Source organism: Apostichopus japonicus, chromosome 12 (genome assembly GCF_037975245.1).
Source record: "Apostichopus japonicus isolate 1M-3 chromosome 12, ASM3797524v1, whole genome shotgun sequence".
NCBI lineage: Eukaryota > Metazoa > Echinodermata > Holothuroidea > Aspidochirotida > Stichopodidae > Apostichopus > Apostichopus japonicus.
The window spans coordinates 25,267,312-25,280,347 of record NC_092572.1 but is presented as its reverse complement, the minus strand read 5'-3'; the positions used below and the strand labels follow the sequence as shown (position 1 = coordinate 25,280,347).

General features: G+C 34.1%; 1 protein-coding gene across 1 annotated transcript in view; it reads left to right on the top strand.

Annotated features, from left to right (window-relative positions):
* The window catches only part of LOC139977846 (uncharacterized), a 55,375-nt gene extending 45,444 nt beyond the window's left edge, over window positions 1-9,931 (top strand). Inside the window, exons 17-25 of the mRNA XM_071987532.1 lie at window positions 1,142-1,267; window positions 3,989-4,096; window positions 4,620-4,659; window positions 5,208-5,287; window positions 6,229-6,289; window positions 7,196-7,525; window positions 8,056-8,279; window positions 8,630-8,773; window positions 9,138-9,931. Of these exons, the coding sequence (XP_071843633.1) occupies window positions 1,142-1,267; window positions 3,989-4,096; window positions 4,620-4,659; window positions 5,208-5,287; window positions 6,229-6,289; window positions 7,196-7,525; window positions 8,056-8,279; window positions 8,630-8,773; window positions 9,138-9,284 (1,260 nt within the window). The 3' untranslated portion in view covers window positions 9,285-9,931. The remainder of the gene's footprint in view (window positions 1-1,141; window positions 1,268-3,988; window positions 4,097-4,619; window positions 4,660-5,207; window positions 5,288-6,228; window positions 6,290-7,195; window positions 7,526-8,055; window positions 8,280-8,629; window positions 8,774-9,137) is intronic.
* Window positions 9,932-13,036: the final 3,105 nt, after the last annotated feature.

Below are 13,036 nucleotides of genomic sequence, written 5' to 3'. Positions count from 1 at the left end.
TAGAAGTACAGCCAAGCAGTTTCAAGAAAATCTGTTTAATGTTTTAAAAAGCCATGTGTTAAAAAGAAAACTATCACTGATAATTTTCTACTAAGCCTACCATCGATACTCAAAGGGCATTAAACGAAACAAATACCCTCTTCACCCCTTCCCCACCCCTCCAAGGATATTAAAAATATAACGACAAAGGAGGCGTTTGTGACGCACGTTCTCGCAAAATTGACGACAAATTGACCTTTGCCTTCAAATGACATTGTTCTTGACACTTAACACCAAATTCTTCTTTTTTTTAAAATTCGTCTCATCATTTTCTACATATATTGTGACAGGAGATGCCGACACACTTTTTCGCACACTTTAGGCCAACTTGACCTTTGGCATAATTGACCTTTGACCCGATAAAAAATACCTAAATCTGTCCTATTTAATTTTTTTTTCATCATTCTCTATATAACTTATGGCCCATTGACCCTTTTCTACATGTTGACAAACGGAAAATTCAATTGTTATGTTTTTTGAACATTGACTTCTGACTTTTGACCGATGACGTCATCAATTACACAGGCACGAGTTTAAATAGTCAGACACCAACCCACTATGTTTGAACATGATCGGACTAATGGTTTATGAGGAGATCGCGACACACTTTTTGGCTAACTTACACACACATACTCGCGCACCCATCGATAAATGGTACTGGTAAATAAATACAAAAAAATGAAGTAAATAAAGAGAACTAAAGGATTCAAAGGTGAGGGGATTAGTGACGAAACATAGTCAAATATGTTGGTTGTAGCTAGTCTGATATTCAAATACAAAGAACTGTTGCATAATATCCTTGATTTTGGTTAACAAAATATATATTTTTGCATACTTTGTCATGGTTATTGTTACTTTACAAACAGATAAATGGTTGTCGATGAGGTTTGCATGGAATTGTTTTGAAATACCCCAAATTATATCAACAAATCTCATAATAGTTTGACAGTTGGTCCAAATATATTTGTGAGACTGTTATGTTGTAATCTGTCATATACGAGAGCAAAGAAGAGAAGTTAAAAAATGTTATTTATAAAGATGATCATATATTATTCCAATTTTTATTACTGCGATTATTCTGATAAACGTATTAATATTATAGGCAAGGACTTCTGGCGAAAAACTACACAAGGCATATGAAATACTACAGAAAGAGAACGAAGATCTGAAAAAACAACTATGTACAGAGAAAAGCAATACAGAAAGACAGATAGCGTCCTTTTTAGAGGTGAGATTGTCAGTGACGGATTAAAGTGTTGAAATTTTAGTCTAGAGTGTTATTAATGGATACATTAACGAAACAATATCACAGGGTTGTATATAAATTGTCACCGTAACAATTGAAACTACCAATTAATAAGCATTGCATTTTTTCTACGTTCGCAAAAGCTCTAGATGTTAATTGCTTTTCAAATGGAATATATTGACGAGTCCCACAGTTCCTCCAGCTCTCTTACATAATGATGGTAGTCATTCCTTCATAACCCACAGTTTATGTGGTGATGCGACAGTGAAATACAATATCATATAATTTATAGGCTATATTGATTGTTTAAAGTATCTGATTCGTCGTTTTTATTTCGAAAACAGTCTCTATTAGCAATTGCTATTGAGGTTTATTTTAATGTTACACGCTCAAAGAAACGCATCTTAGAACATTTATTAGTTACTTAAATATATAGACCAATGTCATTTTGTCTGACCCCGTATCCCGCTGAATTACACAAAATGTAACACAACAATATAATTATGGTTCTGGTATAAAGAATTGGCATCAAAGAAATGAAGAGTGCTCTATCAAAATATTATCCGTAAGGTAGAAAGATATAAAGACATGAAATCCTCAATAACAATAATAATGACAATGATTTACAAGAACAAACAGCCTGCAAACAAGGTTTTGATAATGAAGTACAGTATGGTAACGATAACTACAAAGTATAAAGCGACGAGAACAAGACAAAGAAAGGAAGAAAAATAAAAGGAAGTTTTGTGTCTTAAATGGTTATTAACAGAGAAAAGATGCAGCAGAACATACTGCACTATCTAAGGTGAGATGACCGAATAGATACTGGTGAATGTTGCATTTTCTTTTTGCATTTGAAGTTATGGACGAGTCTCACAATTTTCCAACTAACTTTTATAACGATCTTGAAGTTGCAATAATGTAATAGCCTACAAACGACAGTACTATATAATATAATTTCTTTGGTCAACGGTATTTATTCTACCATTTTATGGATATCACTATTGTTGAAAATATTCTTCCTAATTATTCACAATGTGTATGTATAACCTTAACCACATACGCACTTCCCGACTGTCCACATTAACGAAGGTTGCGTTGAGTCGTGTCACATTCATTCTGGCAATGTCCTTCTGGCTTGAGCGAAATTAGAGTTTAAGTGTACCATGCTGATGAAAGCTGGAAATAAGGGTACAGATGCTTCATATCAAGATAAAAGCCAGATATATTGAAGTAAAACAGTTTGATTTGTCCGTCAAACAATGAATTAAGATAATCATTAATTACGGGATGAAGACTTTTGGATGTTTCAGACTTTCGTTAATTACTTTGAAGAGCTTAAATATCAATATTGCAACAAAAGCTTAGAGATCGCACGGATTCAATTGTGGACTTTAATATTTTACTACGTGCTAAGGCTGATAGTAAATGTACTTAATTTAGCATTTAAAAGTATACTATTACAATTACTTCATGTAATACCCCTCTCGATATTGCTTACTGCATATTGCACAAAAATCAAGTTATGCAGTTCTTTGTCAAATAAAACTTTGAAGGAATGCCGTTGCTCAATACACACTTACGAACAGAAAACGTTGCACTTTATTCCGGAAGAAAAACAAGGTTAATGAAATGAAATGAAATTGCACAAAGCTTATATAAAAAAATATTATCTGATCACCAAATAACACAAAAGATGCATGCTCGTATATTCCACTTATTTGAAATCTTTAGAGCTTCGTTTTCATGATGAATTAAAATGACTTAAATTAACCTATGATGTTAGAAAGCGTTTGACGATATGTTGGATGACATGACAGTGAACTTCTATTATGTAGTAATGATATATATATATTACGATCGAGACTTATGAATCATATCTTCGAAAGAAAAGTAAAGTAGACATAAAATGTTTTCCAAAACTGAGAATTGAAGAAAGCAGCGCTGGAATGTAACTAGTATGTCTTGACTTCACTAATTGCTTTTACTAGCAGTTCTCTTTACAATAAGAGCAAAAGATAAATCAATGAAAGTAAGTAGAAGAACAAAACGAAAGAGAAACGATTGCTTTCAAGACATTCATTAAGGTAGTATGCCATGCATCGAAATCTTTATTTTGTTAAGTGTTAGGACTTGTAAATCGGGAAACTACATGAACCGGAGAAGCCATTGCACCAAACTTGCTCGGAAGGGCAAAGATAAATTTCATGTCAGCAACTGCACGTAACAGAAAGTGGTACGGTAACCCTAGAAACTGAGACAAAACAACTGACTTTAAAATATTCAGAAGACGCAAGACTAGATGACGATCAGAAAAAAATAATATCAAAGGTATAATATCTGTATGGTTAAATACGTGATTGGTTTACCTGGATACTTTAAAGTTATCAAGTGTTTATTGCATTTACACCTTTGCAGGTAAATAAGCATATTCAGTACTCATAAGTAAGTTACAGGTATAGTCTAGGAAGGTAGAGAAAGCTGAAATATCTATTATCGAAAGGAAATAAATAAGGAGAGCGGCATGTATTTTGGAACATGTTTATAATTTTCACAAAAAAACAAATCGGAACGATAATCTCGTTGTTAATCATTTTAAGCAGTGCAAGACTCACATTTTAACTCTTCACTTTGGAAGACAAGCGCAAGAAGGACGGTTTGGAAACAAACATGTAACGGTTACTTATGCATTTGACATGGCAGGTACGTGCTAGTCAGAAGGAGCTGGAAGATATGAACCTTAAACTACAGGAAGAAAACGCACATCTCAATGAACTTCTATCAAAAGGGAAGAGAGAAGCAATTTCACAGGTAAGGCATTGTCAATGGTTGATCCAATCACGTGCATATCACGTGTTTACACTCAGTTGTAAATAGCTCAAGTATGCATATTTGGCAAACACATTTGGTTTATAGTAAGATAATAGCAATGTCACGTAAAATGCAAATAAAGGTATAGAAATGACCGAAGTTAAGCTCATTATTTTAAACATTAGTAGGAATTAATAGTATTGATACACAAACCTTGCAAACAATGAGTAAACTCTTTAAGAATGGTGGTATAAAGAAATGAAGGAAATTCATCTTTAACGAAAATTTATATGAGTGTACCGAGAAATGAGATTACAGACCGTCTCCTGTAACATAAAAATAGTCAGTTGCTGGTTCATTTACATAAGAGGGACTTCTGATTTTTTTGAGAATAAGCAGAATACCAGGACACTTATATTCATCCCAGTTTACAGCGAAACTCTCATGTGCTGGTAAAAACTTAACTTACAGGTTGTGAGCAATCTTGAATTTCTTTTAACATTCATAAAAAATTAATTTTCAGGGGATGCTTCCACGTTTCCTGTCGGATGCAGAGCTAGATAGTAAGTCGGTAGAGGTTAATCTTTTAAGTTAATCTTTTCGAACTGTTTTAAGTAATAGTTGAGATTTTTTAGTATCTCGTTAAAACAATAGACATATGCTCTAAATAGCTTTCACAATATTATGGACAATGAAAAAATATAGTTTCAATTTAAATATCCAGATATGCAGATGGAAAGCTTGAATAGTCAATGTACAAGAATTTAAAGGATACATAATGAGAAAAAACAAATCAGTTAGTAATGTAAACAATTAAAACAATAATACCACTGTAACAACATTATAGGAAAAACTATAACGACGAAACGTTGCAATCGAAATTATTCACTGTTTTTTCGCTATTGATGGTTTTATTTGGTGGCTCAGTTTAGAAGTTTTTTCAATTTATTAATTACAGTTTAAGTTTGAATAATAATCGTTAAGTTGAGAAGACTGTAATCGGTTGATAAGCCCAAGAGCTACTTTTGATGTTAACTTGATTCATGTCATATCAACGATCTTGTAAATTTAAAGTACTTTTGTAATTGCACTTTTATTCCTTTCAATATAGACGTTTCATGTCAAAGGGATACCGCAATTTTTGGTATGGATGAGTTAGAGTCTGTTATTGCAGAATCAGTGGACACAGGGGTAAGAATTATTCCGCTCTTTATTTCGTCAAAATGTCGTGTTCTCTTAAACTTCCTGAATAAACATCTTCAGTATTTATAATAACCCAACAACCGATAAATGCCTGAGTGTGGTTTAGTTTATAATTAGTAAAATTTAAATTGCACACGCACCTTTTAAAGCTTAGTTCTGTTTTACCTTGGTGATCCAGTGGATGAGAATAGTTTAAACAAATCCTACGCGTGCAAGATGCTCTACAATCAAAAAGCTTCTAGTTATAGTTTGAAAGAACGAGTTTGTTTGTAAAGAAATTGTGACTTCAAATTAAGTAATTTCAAACATGCGATGCTTACATAATTAAGAATAGATGAACACAGTTAAGCGCATGATTCTACACTCCCTCAGAAGCAATTTTTTCTTTCCTCAACATGAGAAATAACATATAATGTATATAGAAACGTTAAGAAACTTTCTATCCGCCTACGAAAGTGAAAATAATATAAATGTATCAGACTGTTGTTCTCTTCTCCGGAATGTCCTCTGTGTGATTGGTACCTTTAGCCTCCCTCAACCCCCGCAGTGGGCAGACTTGTCATGAATTATGTTTTATACTGTGGATAAAATTAACAAAAATAATCACGCTATTTGACATAGAATTAAGAATATGGTTGAAGTGCATTGATTGATTGAAACCAAACTAAGTCTCTAAAGTTTACTGTCTTAGGAAGCGGTAGGATCGGTGCAAAATTCCTAAAGTGATGAGTGTCTTACCATCCAGTAACTTCAAGCGCTTTTTAATGTCTGTAGTGCAGCAAGCACGCATTTTTACCAAACCAAACCGATGACATAAACGTACGTGCAAAAAAATCTTGTTTCGCGATGAGTGTCTTACGTAATTGTTTTGTCCGTCGATATAAACATTACTGCCTTTAACCTTATGGAAAGTTTCTGTTGTATTTCAGATATGCAGCTCTAGCAGCATTAGTACAAGCCATTTCGAGAATCTGGGTGTAGCAAATGGAGGTTCGTATCAATTAACACACAAATCATACAGGTGTTTATAGGCTGCATTCATCTTAATAGGCTAGGTGTTGGATCATTACTTGTATTCGCACCTGAAAGGCATGCCATGTAAATGAGAGACGTTCCCCAGGTAATAATTAATTTTGTAGCTGTGATTCGAAAAGTGCAAATTTTGAAAATATTCGTTTCTAAATAAAGATTTGTGAAGTAGTTTATAACACGTACCTTGTTTAAAAAGTACTAATATTGTTTTACATATTATATCAGTTTAAATGATGGAAGTATTTATATAGGATAATTTATCATGATGATATTGATCCATAATTTCTGAAATTACAAATAAGGTTCACTCATGTTTGAGAAAGGTAGTTTCAAGCAGATAGACGTGAAAATATCTCAAGAGTGACGAACAAATATTCAGTGCGGGGAAGTACTATTTGTTTCCCTTGAACTTGTACTTTGATAAACAGCTGTGGGAGGATGTGACCTAACAGATTACCAGCTGAGAATATATTGTACACTCACAACAGCAACTTGTGCAGCTGCATCTTGGCGTCCAATCAATTCCATTGTAGCTGGTGTTAGGGTCCGAAGGAAAATATCTTATCCTCAGATAAAGGGGATGGGAGGGGGATGGGGTCATTTCCTAAACAGACGGACTTAACATTGCTTCGTATAGAGCACAGTGCGTCGTTTATCGAGTAAATCTGTAACGGATAAATCTAAGCCTCCCAAAATTCGCAAGGACAAATTACAGTAAAAATAGGTTACAACATCAGTGCAGTCTTATTTTCTGAAGTAAACCCAGATTATGCAAAACTCTTACAAAAAAAGAAGGTAAGAGGTATTTCTGCTAAAGAAAAATTGCATCACTATCTTTATAATACTTTTGTTTGTGTAATATAGAACAGCTAAATCCTGATTTGAAAGTTGCTGTTACTCTGACGGTGAAAGGAGCTCACATGCATATTCCGGACACCGGGGTTGAGCTTGACATTCCAGCAGGAGCAGTTCGACACAAACAACTGATTGAAATGACTATCATACCGTTCGATAAACAATTTGCTTCAATCGAAAACTTCTCCAGCAATTCATCAGTTGTAGTAGAATTATTGCCGAACAAAGCAAGATTTTCTTCGCCAGTGCACTTAAAATTACCGCATTGTTTGCAGCTGAAGAAGAATTACAAAGAAATTAAAAATCATGTGAAGGTGTTTGTTAGTCACCATGAAGAAGGTAGGCACTAATCGTAAAAGCTTCTTGGTTCCAAATGAAAACAATCTAGTGCTAAATGATTTATCAATTATATTCCAAGAAACAATATTTATGTGGCGAGAATCTAATTTTTGTAAGAAAAGCAACTGGTTTCCTTTCCTAGAATAGCATTCACTCTTATCGCGTTGTGTTATTGGATGTTCTATCGATCTAAAAATATATTTTCTGTAATGAGTCACGTAACAATATCGGTATACACGACATAACCTATGATAGATAAAGAGAAGCAGGTTTTCATAAGGAGTAGGAACATTATTAGCTGTAATGGACTGACATGCCATCATCTGACCTAATTGGAAATCCGTTACTTTTCCAATGACAAATTATGTACTTAATTTCGACAGTGTGTTCACCCCACAAGGAATCCTAGAGCGATTTATTTCTGAAGTATCACAATTGGCAATCCTATAATTTTACGTAGGATAAGCATTTTGAGTTGCTGTGATATAAACCGGATCTATAACGTATTTGGAATTATCTTCAATGTACAGGCCCGCCAGTCTGGAAGGAAGATTCAAGTGCAAAATGTACACTCGAAGAAAACCACTGTGTTATTCGTTTGAAGCAATTTTGTTGGGTGAAGTTTGAAATAAACGACAAAATTGTTGTTGCCAAAAGAATAAAAGTCTTCACTGCTGGTAAAAGGCTACTTGCAAACGAAAGTATAGCAGAAATGGAGGTCGGATACTACATGGATCTACCAGGAAGAGCAGAGGTACACGTTTTCTACATGGCGGTGATATCAATTGCTTGATCAATTTTGAAATAAATGTTTGCTGCATTGATATATTTTAAACGTATGATGATTACTATCCCATAGTCAGCTTTTCTTTTACATCGCTCATTTAGTCAAGCGAGTATCGGTATGGTAGTTATGTTTCTGCAATATCTGGACTATGTTAGCGTGTTAATCATTCAACAAGATTAAGATAACTATATAGAAATATTTATTTTCGAAATATTCTGTAAAGTTCCCAGTACTTTGATGGTAAAGAGATAAGAATTCTGCACTTATATCCGTCTTGATGTTTAATTGCTCCATCGTTACTATTATTCTCTTTACAGAATATGATTACTACTCTAGGTATGGACTTTTACCAAACCAAACCGTTCATTTTTGTTAAAGAGGGAGAACTCTCTCTACAGCTTATACTAAATAAGATTGTACCAAAGGAATGGACGTACATAACCCCAAATGAACTTCTAAAGGTATGATTTGTTTGAATATTGAACGAAGTTGAGAAAATGAACACGACTGAATTGATTAGAATAGCAATCAGAATCTTTAAAAGTGACTCGGAACATGACAATGAAGCATTTGAGTATAAACTGAACATAAAATATAAAGAAATTAGATAATATATGTTTATCTGGTTAAATGCAGGAGCTGCGACACAGTAAATCATATATTGTAGATTATTATCAAAAAAGTAATGTCTGAAAAAGCAAATTTTAACGTCAATTCTATCTCTTGAATCAACTTGAACTGGAATTTTGACTAATCGTTATATAGTAATATATGAGCTTTTAATTAACTGATTTTTTCAAAGATCTCTCATTTTTCTTCTTGCAGACAATTTCGTACAAGAGCATTGCCGATGACAAAGATACGTCATGCCCCTTTGCATTAGAGAAATCATCATCATCTGAAAGGAAACCATATTGTATTTTTAAAACTGTACAAGGAAACGAATCCGTGGAACTGAGCATGCGGTTTTAATTTAAACATTAATGTAATTGACGCATCATTAACTTTGACAAAGTAAAGGCTAAAGTTTAAGGGTCACACTTAGACTCCATGCATAACATATGCTCTTGGTTTTTGCAATTTAAATGACCTGATGTGTACATGCGTCTATGCAACAACAATACCCTACGCCAGTGTATATGAACCTTTAGACGAAACGGATATTGTGTTGCTGGGAGCGTGCATGACAACGAAGACGCAAATACATAGCTAAGTTGGGTAGAAAATTTACAAATTCATTATCTACCCATATATAGAGTGTCCGTTCGTGTGGCTAGGTGGCGGTAGCATGGATGTGTACGTGAGTTTACGGCCGCCAATGATACCGTTTTGGTTTAGCTGCTAAGCTCTAGATAGCATCAGCTAATACTTAATAACCAATGCCTCATGTCGTCATCTAATTTATAGTAAGTTTTACCACCCAAAATAATAATAGGTTAATAATAAGTTTCAATTTCTTGTGCTATAAACCTTAGAACTTGACAAATAGAAATTTGAAATTTTGAAATACTTTGTGAAAGTTATAAGCAGCAGGGCCTACTCTTATGAACTAAAATCGTTGCATGTCCTCATCTTTGCACATCTCTGGCGGAAGCTGCTATGGATTGCTGCATACAAAACCTAACAACTGTGTTCGGAAAGGTATAAAGATAGACGGTAATTGAAATTTGTCTCAATTTTGGCATTGAGCGATCGTCTGACATTAGCGTTAGAAGTTGATCGAATGCTGCTTAATGCCATTGCCATTGGATTTATTTTCAGCTTGTAAATGTTACTTTTTTCTTGTGGTAGAGTGTTTTGGTGGGACTTTGACTAGCAAACTACGCTGTACTAGAAAAATGCAAACACATAAACGTTGCTATTGTGTTCAAGTATGTCATTAAACCCATGTAAAACTGTTTTCAATTTAATTGTCGAATAGCATAATGCATGTTATAAATTATATTGTATCATAGATATGTACATACAAATATTTATTATTTTGCAGTACATCCACGATAATCTTCTATTGTTTTTTAGCGCATTAGATAATATTACTGAAGGCCAAGATATAATAGAAAGATCATTACTACAATACAAATCCAGATGGATAGCCTACTTCAACAGGTTATGCTCTTTAGAAAGTTGCTGATATTGAGTCAGTTCCTGTGTGATTGTTACATTACTGATGGAAGCATTGTATATTTTTGTGGGAATACCTCTCACGTGTTCCAACTTTGCTTCTTTTTAAGAAATAGCAACAAATGGGATTCCGAAAACACTGTTGCATTGTTCAACCAAGAAATATCAAACACTTTAGTGATTTTCATTCCAAACACGAACTTATTGTCACTTACCATTAAACCGCTATCGTACTACAGCAGTCTCATTTAAAACGACTATTTGTATAAATGGTACAAGGGTCAGAATGCAGATACGTATTGAGTATTTGTCGTCAAAACTGTATTCCTTCGAAACAAAAAATATTATGAGATCTGATTTCCACATGCAACTCAGACCTGCATTTAAAAAGTGTTAACAACTGTAAGTCTTGATATCACTGAACTGTAAGTTTGACTAATACAAATACGTTTCAATTTTGTAATCATTGATAGAGCATAAGCATTAATTGATACTTATATTAACCAACACGCACTAAAATACCCTGATCTACTATATTTTGTGTGAACTGGAGAGCGATCTTTCCGAATATTTCATTTTCATTTCATTTCATTTATTTTTGTTCTATCACAACATAAGAATGACATATAAAACAGAGGGAGAAACAAAACTTGTACTAAAATACCCTATTGGGCTTGTCGGGTAGTGACACTCCCTGAAAGAAAAAATACAGAACTTTACCATTAGAAAAGAGCAAACAAAAACAGAACCACCCCTTCCTCTCCCTTCCCTTTCCTCACTCCAACCCCCACCTTCCCTCCCAGATATATCAAGTGCAAGCAATAATTGAGTAGTAGACAAAACAACTCGCAGTTCTAGTACATGTTGATGAAGTGCTTTTTGTAAGCTTTTTCTAAAAGCAACAAAAGAAGGCATCGCCTTTAAAATGAATGGTAGGGGATCCCAGAGTGTGATGACCCGATGATGTAAGCTATTTTTAGAGGTACTGTTGTGACATAGCCTTGAGCGTGGATGCTCGAGTTCTGTGTAAAGAAGGTATTCAGAATATTTGGTAGCATTTCGTGTATTGAACGATAAACTAAAGTTAGAACATTTAGACAGAACAGGTCAGTGAGTTTCAGTAAATTCATTTACTTTAAATAACACGTTTGAGTGATCCCTCGGGTGAGAGAGAGTAATATGTCTGATTGCTTTTTTCTGTAAAATAGTTAGCTTTTTCAAGAAGTTATTACTTGTGCCAGACCAAATGATACAACAATAAGTCAAATATGGTAGTACTAGTGTTTGGTAAAGAGACCTTAGAACGTTTGGCTAAACGTATGGCTAATGTGCTCACGCCAAGTGAGCTTGGAGTCTATGAAACACCTAAGAATTTTACGAAATCAACCTTTTGCAGTGGTTTACCATTGACATAATTATTAAAGTTAGCCATATCTCTATTTGCATTGAAGACGATATGGTTTGTTTTATCAATATTGAGGGAAAGCTTATTTGCTGCAAACCAATCTGTGAAAGTACATAAATCATTACGAAGGGTTTGTTGCAGACGTTCATAATTGTAATCAGAAAAGAAAATATTTGTATCATCGGCAAGCAACACCATAGAAGCTTTGGAGGAGATTTTACCAATATCATTCATATAAATAATAAAAAGGAAGAGTCCAAGAATAGAACCTCGCACATGACAACCAGCCTTGTAGAACCAAGGTTCTATCCTTGGACTCCTTCTTTTTATTATTTTATCAGGGTAAAAACTCTGATGTTTTAAATATACAGTGTGGCCACACTGTATATTTAAAACATCAGAACTTTTGCCCGGATAAAAAGTTAATTGTTTTCTGTTCGAAAGATAGTTAACAAACCAATCGAGGAATGAGCCCCTCATACCGTAATGATTTAATTTATGACAAAGTATGGTATGATCTATAGTATCAAAAGCCTTGGATAAGTTAAGAAATACACCAATGGATGTATGTTGTTTGTTTATAGCTTGTGTTAAATTGTCAACGGCATCCTAAAGCGCCATTTTGGTGGAGAAACCAGGCCGGAAACCATACCGACCTTTGAAAAGAATGCTATGCCTGTCTAAAAAATTGAGAGCCTGTTGTAAATAATACGTTCCAGAATTTTCGAAAAACATGGTAAAACAGAAAGTGGTCGATAGTTAACTAAGCTTTTTGGATGACCTTTCTTAAAGATGGGGACCACTTTAGCAATTATACTTCAAGATTGTGGGAAGTTTCTTAGTTAGATTAAAGAATGTTCAAATATGTGTAAATATACATTTGTGAGTAACCTTGCAAACAGGTATTCATGTATTTCAAGAACCATTCGCGGTTCCTAAATTGACATAAGTGAGCGAAAGAGAGACGCATGTTTGCTTGGTGTAAGCATGAAATTGAATCACATGTGCAGAAAAGTTTCTAGAGTAAAACAAAGCAAAAATACCAGCATGTGTTGCCCTTACACCTTAAATAGCCTCTCCGCGTTAAGAACACTTTTTGTAATTATATATCCTCTAGACAACTTTTCTTTGAATCATTATTGACGTTCATATCGCCACTCTACGCGACACTCTGTCACATTTAAATTTAACTAGAAAT